The 12,679-nt window shown below is 34.7% G+C and overlaps 2 protein-coding genes across 2 annotated transcripts; both read left to right on the forward strand.

The window, feature by feature from the left end:
• Positions 1-615: 615 nt before the first annotated feature.
• LOC126018685 (olfactory receptor 8K3-like) lies at positions 616-1,557 on the forward strand. Its single transcript, XM_049780784.1, has one exon. The coding sequence runs from the start codon at positions 616-618 to the stop codon at positions 1,555-1,557; it is 942 nt and encodes a 313-aa protein (XP_049636741.1).
• Positions 1,558-11,280: 9,723 nt separating this feature from the next.
• LOC126018686 (olfactory receptor 8K3-like) lies at positions 11,281-12,231 on the forward strand. Its single transcript, XM_049780785.1, has one exon. It carries the CDS (start codon positions 11,281-11,283, stop codon positions 12,229-12,231), a length of 951 nt encoding a protein of 316 aa, XP_049636742.1.
• Positions 12,232-12,679: the final 448 nt, after the last annotated feature.

Here is a 12,679-nt window from a genome sequence, read left to right on the forward strand (position 1 = left end):
AGTAAACTAGGTAAGTGCTTTCCCTACATAGTCTTTGTTTGGGTCCTGATTTTTTTTTTCTTGTATGGAAAAAAATGGTTGAAGTATTTTATATAAGTAGCCACCGTATGCAAGTAGCAACATACTAATGTCACTCAGAAAGTCACTTTGCCTCTCTTCTAATAGTGACATCCCAAATAGTGATTTAATTTCAAATAGAATGTCACAAACTATCTCTATCTTCAATCCTACCTTATTCTATGTCTCTGCTTCAAATTATAGCTGTTCCATTTAATGTTATGGAGTATTTTAGATGCATCTAGCAAATTAGTTTTAACTAATTTATACAGACTTGGGGCTGGAGTGGGAATGCAAGCAGTAGGGAGTCTGCCTTGCACTCCACCTAGGATGGACTACAGGCAGTTCGATCCCCGGCATCCCATATGGTCCCCAAAGCCAGGAGCGATTTCTGAGAGCATAGTCAGTAATAACCTCTGAGTGTCACCGGGTGTGGCCCAAAAACCAAAAACCAAAATTTTATACAGACTTTAAGTTCTAAAAATGCAATTGACTTTATGACACCTATTGTCTACACTGATTGATATCTCTATTCAGGTTGATTTCTTTTAATCGTGGATGGACAGACACAATCTCACAGTGCTCAAGGAATTCATCCTACTGGGAATCACGGACCGTCCTGAACTGCAGGCTCCCCTATTTGGACTCTTCCTCATCATCTACATGATCTCACTGGTGGGCAACCTGGGCATGGTCATCCTCACCAAGGTAGACTCCAAACTACAAACACCCATGTACTTCTTCCTCAGACACCTGGCAATCACTGATCTGGGCTACTCCACAGCAGTGGGACCTAAAATGTTGGTAAATTTCCTTGTGGATAAAGATGCAATCGCCTATGATTTATGTGCTGCACAGTTAACTTTCTTTGAAATTTTCATTATTAGTGAACTTTTTATTTTGGCAGCAATGTCCTATGACCGTTATGTGGCCATCTGTAAACCTTTGCTCTACACAGTAATCATGTCCCAAAGAATATGTCTGGTGATGGTGGTAATTTCCTATGTCTATAGCACATTTGTTTCTCTTCTTCTGACTATAGAAATTTTTAAATCCTCCTTCTGTGGCCATAATGTGATCAGTCATTTCTACTGTGACAGTCTTCCCTTGTTATCCATGCTCTGCTCAAATACTTATGAAATACAGATGATTATTGTGGTTTTTTCATCGCTTAATTTGATTTTCACTTTTTCAGTAGTTGTCCTATCTTACCTACTCATCCTCATTGCAATCATCAGGATGAACTCTGCTGAGGGAAGACGCAAAGCTTTTTCCACCTGTGGATCCCACATGACAGTGGTCACTGTGTTTTATGGGACTTTGATATTTATGTATGTGAAACCAAAATCTGGTAATTCCTTTGATACTGATAAAATGACATCTATATTTTATACCCTTATTATACCCATGCTGAATCCCTTAATCTATAGCTTGAGGAACAAGGATGTAAAATCTGCTGTGCAAAAGTTGTGGACAAAAGTATACAGCATATGTCATTAAAGATCACTCTTTGTTTCATTTATGTAAATTGGTTATAATGTTAAAACCATGATTTAAGGTAAACATAAACATCAGTAAATTATTTTATAGATTATATTTAAATTGTGGATAAATCATATAATTTGAGCATACATATTAATAAACTAACCTTTTTTTACTGGGAGGTTTTGTTGGATATTCATGAAGTAGTAATATCAGTTATATTGGCATTAGTATTATTAAGTAAATAAATTCTGGTATTTTCTTGGCTTAGTTTAGATATTTTCAATGTGAAATTATAAAATGTAAAACAAAAGCTATGGTGTTAAAACACATAGCTTAAAATATTAACTTTCAAGCTAGCCTAATATTTCATGTATTTAATATTAATATGATTATTGGTAGTTCTTTAATAATAAACAGAAAATTCATTGATATGTAAACTTCTAATGATATATTTATCTTCATTTCTTTTTTCCCCTTCCACCTCCCCACCCTATCCCCTATCTTCTTTTCTTTCTTTCTTTCTTTCTTTCTTTCTTTCTTTCTTTCTTTCTTTCTTTCTTTCTTTCTTTCTTTCTTTCTTTCTTTCTTTCTTTCTTTATTTATTTCTTTCTGTCTTTCTGTCTTTCTTTCTTTCTTTCTTTCTTTCTTTCTTTCTTTCTTTCTTTCTTTCTTTCTTCTTCTTTCTTTCTTTCTTTCTTTCTTTCTTTCTTCCTTCCTTCCTTCCTTCCTTCCTTCCTTCCTTCCTTCCTTCCTTCCTTCCGTCCTTTCTTTCTTTCTTTCTTTCTTTCTTTCTTTCTTTCTTCTTTCTTCTTTCTTTCTTTCTTTTCTTTCTTTTCTTTTCTTTCTTTCTTTCTTTCTTTCTTTCTTTCTTTTCTTTCTTTCTTTCTATATTTCTTTCTTTCTTTCTTCTTTCTTTCTTCCTTCCTTCCTTCCTTCCTCTTCCTTCCTTCCTTCCTTCCTTCCTTCCGTCCTTTCTTTCTTTCTTTCTTTCTTTCTTTCTTTCTTTCTTTCTTTCTTTCTTTCTTCTTTCTTATTTTTCTTCTTTCTTTCTCTTTATTCCTTCTTTTTCTTTCTTCTTTCTTATTTTTCTTTCTTTCTTCTTTCTTTCTTTCTTTCTTTCTTTCTTCTTTCTTTCTTTCTTTCTTTCTTTCTTTCTTTCTTTTTTCTTCTTTCTTTCTTTCTTTCTTTCTTTCTTTTCTTTCTTTTTCTTTTCTTTCTTTTCTTTCTTCTTCTTTCTTTCTTTCTTTCTTTCTTTCTTTCTTTCTTTCTTTCTTTCTTTCTTTCTTTCTTTCTTTCTTTCTTCTTTCTTTCTTTCTTTCTTTCTCTTTTCTTTCTTTTTCTTCTTTCTTTCTTTCTTCTTTCTTTCTTTCTTTCTCTCTTCTCTCTCTCTCTCTCTTTCTCTCTTTCTTCTCTTTCTTCTTTCTTTCTTTCTTTCTTTCTTTCTTTCTTTCTTTCTTTCTTTCTTTCTTTTCTTTCTTTTCTTTCTTTCTTTTTTCTTTCTTTCTTTCTTTCTTTCTTTCTTTCTTTCTTTCTTTCTTTCTTTCTTTCTTTCTTTCTTTCTTTCGCCACACTCAGTGAAGCTCAGGGGTTACTCCTGTCTTTGTGCTCAGAGTCGCTACTAGCTTGGGGACCATATGGAACGTGGGGGATCGACTGCGGTCTGTCCTGGGTCAGCCACGTGCAAGGCAAACACTCTACTGGTGTGCCACCACTCAGGGCCCTGATATATTACTTTTTGTGTGTATGTGTGGTTTTTGGGTCACACCCGGCAGTGCTCAGGGGTTATTCCTGGCTCTAGGCTCAGAAATTGCTCCTGGCAGGCACGGGGGACCATATGGGACGCCGGGATTCGAACCGATGACCTTCTGCATGAAAGGCAAACACCTTACCTCCATGCTATCTCTCCGGCCCTGATATATTACTTTTTTAAAATTAGTTTCTGTTGGGGCTGAAGAGATAGCATAGCAGTAGGGAGTTTGCCTTGCAAGAGGACCCAGGATTAGTGGTGGTTTGAATCCCGGCATCCCATATGGTCCCCCGTGCCTGCCAGGAGCAATTTCTGAGCACAGAGCCAGGAGTAAACCCTGAGCACTGCTGAGTGTATGAACCAAAAGCCAAAAACAAAAAGAATTAGTTTTTGTTTAGTTTTTGAATTAGTTTCTGAATATAAGGTATGAAAAATTTTATAGTTTTTATTTTATATAATATAAAAAGTTAATATATACTGGTACATGAATTAAATGATGATAGATATTTTAATTATAAATAAATTTTATATTCAATAAAATTATTTAAAATATTCATGAAAATCATAATTAATGTTTATAAAACATCTATTTAAATAAGAATTTTTATCAGAAAGAAAACTTATCCTGAATGTTAGTATGGAAAGGACAGTAAAAGATTCAAGAATAACCAGGATTACAAAGAGATAATTTCCCTGTCACTCCAAAATTAGATCAAATTACTTGAGCAGAAAACTATAATTTAGAGGCTGAAGAGATAGCGTAGCAATGGTTTTTTGCCTTGCACGTAGTCGATCCAGGACAGACCACGGTTCAAATCCTAGCATCCCATATGGTTCCCCATGCCTTTCAGAAGTGATTTCTGAGCACAGAGCCAGGAGTAACCCTTGAGCACCACTGAGTATGGCCAAAAAACAGACACCAAAAAATAAGAATGCAAGCTGTTATTTGTGTCTAGAGGGAGAGTCAGAATATTTCAAAATTCAAATGTCCAAAAAATTATAAAAAGTGTACTCACGGGCCCGGAGAGATAGCACAGTGGTGTTTGCCTTGCAAGCAGCCAATCCAGGACCAAAGGTAGTTGGTTCAAATCCCGTTGTCCCATATGGTCCCCCGTGCCTGTCAGGAGCTATTTCTGAGCAGAGAGCCAGGAGTGACCCCTGAGCACCGCCGGGTGTGGCCCCCCCAAAAAAACAAACAAACAAAAAAAAAGTGTACTCACAACTTTCTTTTAAAAATATCTCACTTTGCTGGGGGATGGAGAGATAGCATGGAGGTAAGGCATTTGCCTTGCATGCAGAAGGACAGTGGTTCGAATCCCAGCATCCTATATGGTCCCCTGAGCCTGCCAGAAGTGATTTCTGAGCATAGAGACAGAAGTAATCCCTGAGCACTGTCAGGTGTGACCCAAAAACCAAAAAAAAAAAAAAATCTCACTTTGGGACAGGAGTGATAGCACCATGGTAGGGTGTTTGCCTAGAATGTGGCTACCCAGGATAGAACTGGGTTCGATCCCGCATCCCATATGGTCCTCAAGCCAGGAGCAATTTCTGAGCATATATCCAGGAGTAATCTGAGTGTCACCAGGTGTGACCCAAAAACCGAAAAACAAAACAAAACAAAAATAAAACACCTCACCTGATATCAAAAATAAGCAAAAACTCATAAGGAGAGTAAAATAAATAAATACAATATACATAAGTGTATCACAATTATATATCATATCTTTCTTCAGCCAATTAAATCATTTCTTGTATTTTAGGATGAAGATTAATACACAATTTTTCTTAATGATAACAAAAGTTGTGCTGTATATATTACATACATTTTCAAACAGCTGGACTAAAGATGAAATGAAATGTTTCATGAATTTGTCTTTAAGTTTATAGAAATTTCAAGAAGTTAGAATAGTTAAAATATATTTTAATTGTAGATAACAAGAAGGAAATGCTGCAGTTCCTGAAGATACTCACAAACTGAATTTGATAGACTAATAGATGAATCAGTAGGACAGAATCATTAGCAATATGCAGACCATTGCAGATGCTGACAAATTTTTTTCAAAGAAAATTAGAGTTCATTCAAAAAAGAATATCATGTTTGAAAAATTGCATAAGTGCATGCCCACTAACTACTTATGGTGGGGCCTTGGCACCTTCCACAGTCAACCTAGGTTGAATTCCAGGCATCCTATATGGTCCCTGAGCCAAGAACTATTTCTGAGCACACAGTCAGGAGCAACATCTGAGTGCTGCCAGTGTGGCCCATAAAACGAAAACACACACACACACACACACACACACAAAACACAATGTTGACTTAAGATTAAACAACTAAGATTCATTCTAACTAATAAACAAACAAAATGCAAAATAATATAAAACTTTTGGATGAGAACATACTGAAAAGTCCTATGTAGTACCCAAAGTTAGTGTAAATGACCTCAAAATATTTATTAAAGTTAACATCATTAATCATCAGGGAGATGCAAATCAAAACACAATGAGGTACCATCTCACACCACAGAGATTAGCACACATTTCAAAGCATAAGAACAAGCAGTGCTGGCAGGATGTGGAGAGAAAGGAACTTTTATTCATGCTGGTGGGAATGCCATCTAGTCCAACCTTTATGGAAAACAATACAGTATGAAGATTCCTCAAAACACTGAAAATTGAGCTCCCATATGATTCAAATATACCACTTCTAGGGATAGACCCTAGGAACACAAAAATACACTACAAATATTCCTTCCTCGCACCTATATTCATTGCAGCATTATTTATCGTAGCCAGACTCTGCAAACAACCAAGATGCCCTTCAACAGAGGAATGGCTTAAGAAACTGTGGTTCATATACACAATAGAATATTATGCTGCCATCGGGAGGGATGAAGTTATGAAATTTTCCTGTATGTGGATGTACACGGGAACTATTATGCTAAGTGAAATAAGTCAGAAGGAGAGAGATAGACACAGAATAGTCTCACTCATCTATGGGTTTTAAGAAAAATAAGACATTTTTGCAATAATTCTCATGATGAGTTAAAGGCTGAAAGGTCCAGCTCACGATATGAAACTCACCACAAAGAGTGGTGAGTACAGATAGAGAAATAACTACACTGCAAACTATCATAACAATGTGAATGAATGAAGTAGAAAGCCTGTCTAGAGTATAGGTAGGGGGTTGTGGAGGAGGGAAATTTGGGACATAAGTGATGGGAATGTTGCACTGGTGAAGGGGGGTGTTCCTTATATGACTGAAACCCAACTACAATCATATTTGTAATTAAGATGTTTAAATAAAGATATTAAAAATAGTTAAGATCAAAGAGGTCAATGTCATTTGTATTAGAACAATCTAATAAATACTGGAGTCTGACATTAAGGTGATGAATCCTCTTTTTAAATCACCTTTATGAAATTGCTTATAGGGGACGGGCAATAAGACAGCTGTAGGTCATAGCATTGCACAAGACAGACATTGGATGGACCTGGATTTGATCCCCGTTATCTCATATATTCCCCCAAGCCTACCAGGAGTGATTTCTGAGCTCAGAGCCAGGAGTAACCCCTGAGAATGTACCCCCTGGGTGTGGCCCAAAACAAAAACAAGACAAAACAGAAAAAGCAAGAACAAAACTATGATTTATGGTTAAAAGTCACATTTCCAATATAAAACCTTCTTCTAAATGTTAATGGGCGTAGCCCCAAACAAGAAAAATAAAGATAAATTATAGTCACAAAGAAATAGATGTCCAGCATCAGAGTATAGATAAGGGAAAGGCATGTCTAAATGAAAAGAATAAAGGAACTTGATGGTTATGGATTAAGTTTTAATTCTGACAGCTGTGGAAAGCAGCAAATAGATACAAATGTACTAATACATGAAAAGGTATAAAAATCAGGAAAAATATATTCAATAGAAAATGTTATGCTTTGATATTTTACAGTAGGGTTGATTTGATTCAAAATGTTTTCCTCCTTGAGTGGTATAACGGTGAGCATAGCTGCCTTCCAAAATATTTATCTTCAGAGGTGGGAGTGGGGAGAGAAAACTCATACACAAAACTTCACTCTGCTATTGTGTAAATAATTCTGCATACTTAAATAACTTCTTTTAAAAATTATTAAAATAGTACAAAGGCAGTCAAATAGACAATATTTTAAAATATTATATTCTTCTGAAATAAGACTTTTTAAAAGCAGGTCACTTTGTTCTGCCTCATAAATTGAGGGGGAAAAAAGTGGATGGTACACGGAGCAAATAGTCACATGAACATTGAGTAGAAATAATGATCAGGCTTAAATACCAAACCCAAAGTCAACAACATCAGAATTACGTTCTACAATAAATTATATATAAAGGGGACCTTTTACCCTAGCAGTCTAGGGGACTCTAAGGGGGGAGGTATGGGGTGCATGCTGGGAAAAGGAGAAGAGGAAGGAAAACACTAGTGGTGATAATAACCCTAATTGACTGTCATAATGTACCTTAAATATAACGGTGAAATACTTGTAATTCACATTGGTCACAATAAAAATTATAAAAAAGAAAAAGAAATAAGAGAGAAAACTTGAATCACAATTCCTCTTTTCATGGCAAAGCATACAATATTATTGAAAAATTAAAACACTGTATATTTATATATCAAGCTCCTTTTCAAATATTAAATATTTTAATAACATGATAAGAAAATGCTTGGTTCATATTTAATGCATTTGTAGTATCTAGTGCATATCTAAGAAACAGTGGCAAGTATTTTGTGTAGAGAAAATATATTAATCTAGATCCCCACCTGATAATATTATTCAAAACTCAAGACAGAGAGCAACCCTAGGGAGAAGGCTAGCACAGAAGAACTGATGCAATGGAGTACAGACAAGATTTGATAAATTTGATATTAATTAAGAAGAAAGGTGTAAATCTAATGTTAAAGTAAACAACCTAACTCATTGTTGGAGAATACGAAGTGTTCTCAAAACAATTATAAACAGTCCCTCACTCTTTCCTTCACAGTTAAGCTCTCAAATTCTCCAGGGCAAGCCATGAAATTGTTTTCATCTTCCCAGAGAGTCTCAAAGGGTGAAAAAGAATCCATAAATTGTTCTCACAATGCTAAGGTCTGAAGCTCATGGAGGAACCAAGACAAAAGTTTCAGTATAGGTAAACATAATATGTGGTTCCATGTCCTTAATGTGTCTGATTGGCTTGAGGGTCATCTGTAAGAACAAGTTTTTATTATATTGCAAATATTAGTTTTATGCTAGAATTTCTGACTCATTTTTTGTGAATTTTGTTTATGATCATATCTGATAATAGAATGTTTCTCTTATTTCAAATTTAATTTTTAGATATTTTCTCAAGTGCCACAGATCTTTTAAATGTTTTGGCTTTTCTTTTATTCTTCCTGGCACTGGGAAAATATTGTAATATGCACATATAGATATTTAATCAGTTAGAAATAGAGGTCAGGGACCTGAGAAATAGAAGGCCAGAGCAGTAGCACAGCGATAAGGCAGCCTTTCATGCTGTCAGCAAAATCCAGCATCCCTTATGATCCCGTTTCCTGCCAGGAGCGATTTCTGAGTGCATAGCCAGGAGTACCCCGCAGTGCCACCGGTGTGACCCCCACACCCCCCAAAAAATAAAAGAGCAGGTAAAGTGTTTGCCATTCAGTGATCAACCTGGGTATAATTCCCAGCATCAAATATGGTCTTCAGACACTGAAACGAGTGATCCGTGAGAACAGAGAAGGAGGAATCCTTATTAATAGTCAGGTGTGAGCCCCACCAATTTTTTTTATTAAAAAGTAATCCAAACTGAAAGCAAAACTTAAAATAGGGAATCAAGTCTGAAAGAAAAAGAAGCACAATTTTGAAACTCCAGTTATTTTTAAACAGACAATAGCGAACTAAACCTCTAATCATTTAATGTGTCTAGGTACTTACTATTGTCATCTAAAAGTTGAATATAATTATTTTTTAATTCCATGCATAATTGTTTGTGTTGAAGATAAAGGGGGTTTTCTCTTTGTAGTGAAATATGAAAGCAAATTTTGGAGACTGTGAGATTTAAAAGATCAAATTTTATGGGGTGATATACTGTGTAATACATTATATTTCTGGTGGAATTATCAGAAAGCATAATTTCTTGAAGCAGAGGTTTCCAAACTAACTTGTAAACTACCCTTTTTGTAATTTAAAAAAGATTTCTCAGCAGCCTTTGTGGGAATATAACTTCTGTAAGTGAAAAAGGAGAAACTGAAGACCAGAAGAATAGTGCAGAGTGAGGGTGCCTTGCACCAGAGCAACACAGACTGGGATCCCTGGCACTACATAAGGCATAAGGTCTTCCAAAGCAACTCTAAGTGTTCTCTAAGTCTGAGTCAGGATTAAGCCACGAGCACCAGAGGGAGACCCATAAAATTGCTTCCTCTAAAAAAGGAAAAAATAACAGAACCTGTCTCCAAGTTTCATCAGACATTTTACTCCACCACCCAATCCCGATATTTTCAATGCCCCACCTCAGGCCAAGGAGTGGTATCTTTCATTTAAAAGCCATTGTCTTGGAGTACGCCTTTAAAAATTGTAGTCTGATACACAGTTTAGATGGGAACTGTGAAAACTAATTTGATGCTTCTCAGAAAGTCTTGATCTATTGATATGAAATCTTTGCTCTGCAATTAAAAGTATGTATATATGCAAATATGTTCACACACATAAATAATCTTTTATTGTTTTTCAAAGTAGGGAAACAAGAGTTTTCATGCTGCTTATTCCAGTGATGTGTCTTACAATATTTTTTATAACAGTAGCTCAGTATTTGTGAGATAAGGGTCACATTATACTCCTTGAATCTTATATTTTATAAGCCATGTTTTTTGTGATAAAAGTGCACACCAAATAATCCTGATGTACTATTTTTCTTATACTCAGACATAATTCTATGCCATATTTGAAGTGTATATTGTATATAAAAAGATGTTTTAATTCAATTTTTTTAATTTTGCACTATTTTTACACCACTAAATATTATATTGTTCTTATTCTCAGTTTATTCTTTTCATGCTAAGATTCCTTGGTACATACCAGTTCTAAGAAACATAAACCCAGGAAAGAATACTTTAGGCTGTAGGTATTAAATACAAAATATTTTAAGTGAATAAGAAAGAATTAAACAAAGGAAAGCAACTGTTGCTTCAGTTGTGATCTTAAAACTGTTCGGTATATACTTGACAAAGTAGTAAAATCACACAAAAATAATGAATATGTTTATGTATACATGAAATGTATGTATTTTAGTTAAAATAACTAGTATATATGGATGTATATGTGAAGCATAGACTAAATTTAAGGAATGAAATACAGACTCACACATCCATAAATCTTATGTACTTGATATTTACTATATATTTACGAACATAATAAGCACATTGATACTTCAATTGAAATAATTGATAATTTTCATTTATCTACACAAAACACTGCAAGAAGTGTTTATGACAAAAGACCAAGATTTACAAAACCTTAGCTCTGTACATAAGATTTATGGATGTGTGAGTCTGTATTTCATTCCTTAAATTTAGTCTATGCTTCACATATACATCCATATATATGTTTCTGTGTAAAACGTCTTTAAAGTCATTAAAATAGTTTATTTCAGCATTAACTATCCTCTAGTCATGAAATCATATTGCCTCAAAATATTTTCAAAATTCTCAGGGACAACACTTGAAAATATAAAACAGCAAAAATATTTGTCTGAAAGTTTACCTGTCTCTAACGATAAGTATAAGATATATAGCTTGATGTATATAAAATATACAATAAATGATGCATGCTCTATTTATGTTAGGTGGATTTTAAAAGAGAATGAATTGCAAACAATTTAGTTTAGATTTTATTTTAGAGTTGTACACTAAAAAATAAGATTTAATTGATGAAATCCCTGAAGTATTGCTGATTGATGTCTCTACAGAATATGGTCTTTGATGATATCAATGGGCAAACACAATCTCACAGTGCTCAAGGATTTTATCCTCCTGGGAATCACAGACCGCCCTGAGCTGCAGGCTCCCCTATTTGTGCTCTTCCTCATTATCTACATGATCTCACTCGTGGGCAACCTGGGCATGGTCATCCTAACCAAAGTGGACTCCAGATTGCAAACACCCATGTACTTCTTCCTCAGACATCTGGCGATCACTGATATTGGCTACTCTACAGCAGTGGGCCCTAAAATGTTGGTAAATTTCCTTGTGGAGCAAAATACAATTTCCTTTTATTTGTGTGCCACACAGATGGCTTTCTTTATCATGTTTATTATAAATGAACTTTTTGTTCTGGCGTCAATGTCTTATGATCGCTATGTGGCCATCTGCAACCCTCTACTCTACACAATTATCATGTCCCAAAGGGTGTGTCTGGTTCTGGTGGCAATTCCGTATGTTTACAGCACATGTGTTTCTCTTCTGATCACCATAAAACTTTTTAATTTATCTTTTTGTAATTATAATGTTGTCAATCATTTCTACTGTGATAATTTGCCTGTGTTATCTCTGGTCTGTTCAAATACACAAGAAGTTGAATTTCTAATAATGATATTCTCTGCTTTTAATTTGATTTTCACCCTTCTGGTGGTTGTTGTCTCCTATTTTCTCATCCTACTTGCCATCCTCAGGATGAAGTCTGCTGAGGGGCGACGAAAAGCTTTTTCCACTTGTGGATCCCACCTGACAGTGGTCACTGTGTTCTATGGGACTTTGACATTTATGTATGTGAAGCCCAAGTCCAGCCATTCCTTTGATACTGATAAAATGGCATCTATATTTTATACTCTGATTATACCCATGCTGAATCCCTTAATCTATAGTTTGAGGAACAAGGATGTAAAAGCTGCCCTGCAAAAGATGTGGAAAAAAGCATACAGTGTATTTCGTTAAAGATCATTCTTTGTTTCATTTGTGTAAATTAATTATATTCTTCAAACCATTATGTAAGTACTTCCAAAATGAAAATTAATTACACATAAGATCTTTATATCTTAAAGAACTAATATCTTAGAATCATATCTTAAGAAATATGCTATATTTCATAGTTCTTATGTGCTCTAAATATATAAATATTGTAATTATATATTACTATATTCAGAGTGGTAAAATCATATGTAGTAATGTTATAAAATAAATATTATAGGTATGTGTATTAGTACACTATATTCAGTCCATCTAGGCATGCAAATATTTTGGAGTTTCCTATGTCAATAGGAGAAATTTATTACGCACAAAGTGGAGTTAAAATTACAATTTTGTTAGTCTGAACAGTTTGAATAAATATTAAATTTGAAGGACCAAGAAGACAGGGATTAAGGTGTTTTTCTTCATATTGTTT

The sequence above is a fragment of the Suncus etruscus genome, chromosome 9 (genome assembly GCF_024139225.1).
Source record: "Suncus etruscus isolate mSunEtr1 chromosome 9, mSunEtr1.pri.cur, whole genome shotgun sequence".
NCBI lineage: Eukaryota > Metazoa > Chordata > Mammalia > Eulipotyphla > Soricidae > Suncus > Suncus etruscus.

Excerpts from the sequence above, each read along its gene's own strand:
- LOC126018685 (XM_049780784.1), top strand. The coding sequence starts at position 616 with ATGGACAGACACAATCTCACAGTGCTCAAGGAATTCATCCTACTGGGA.
- LOC126018686 (XM_049780785.1), top strand. The coding sequence starts at position 11,281 with ATGATATCAATGGGCAAACACAATCTCACAGTGCTCAAGGATTTTATC.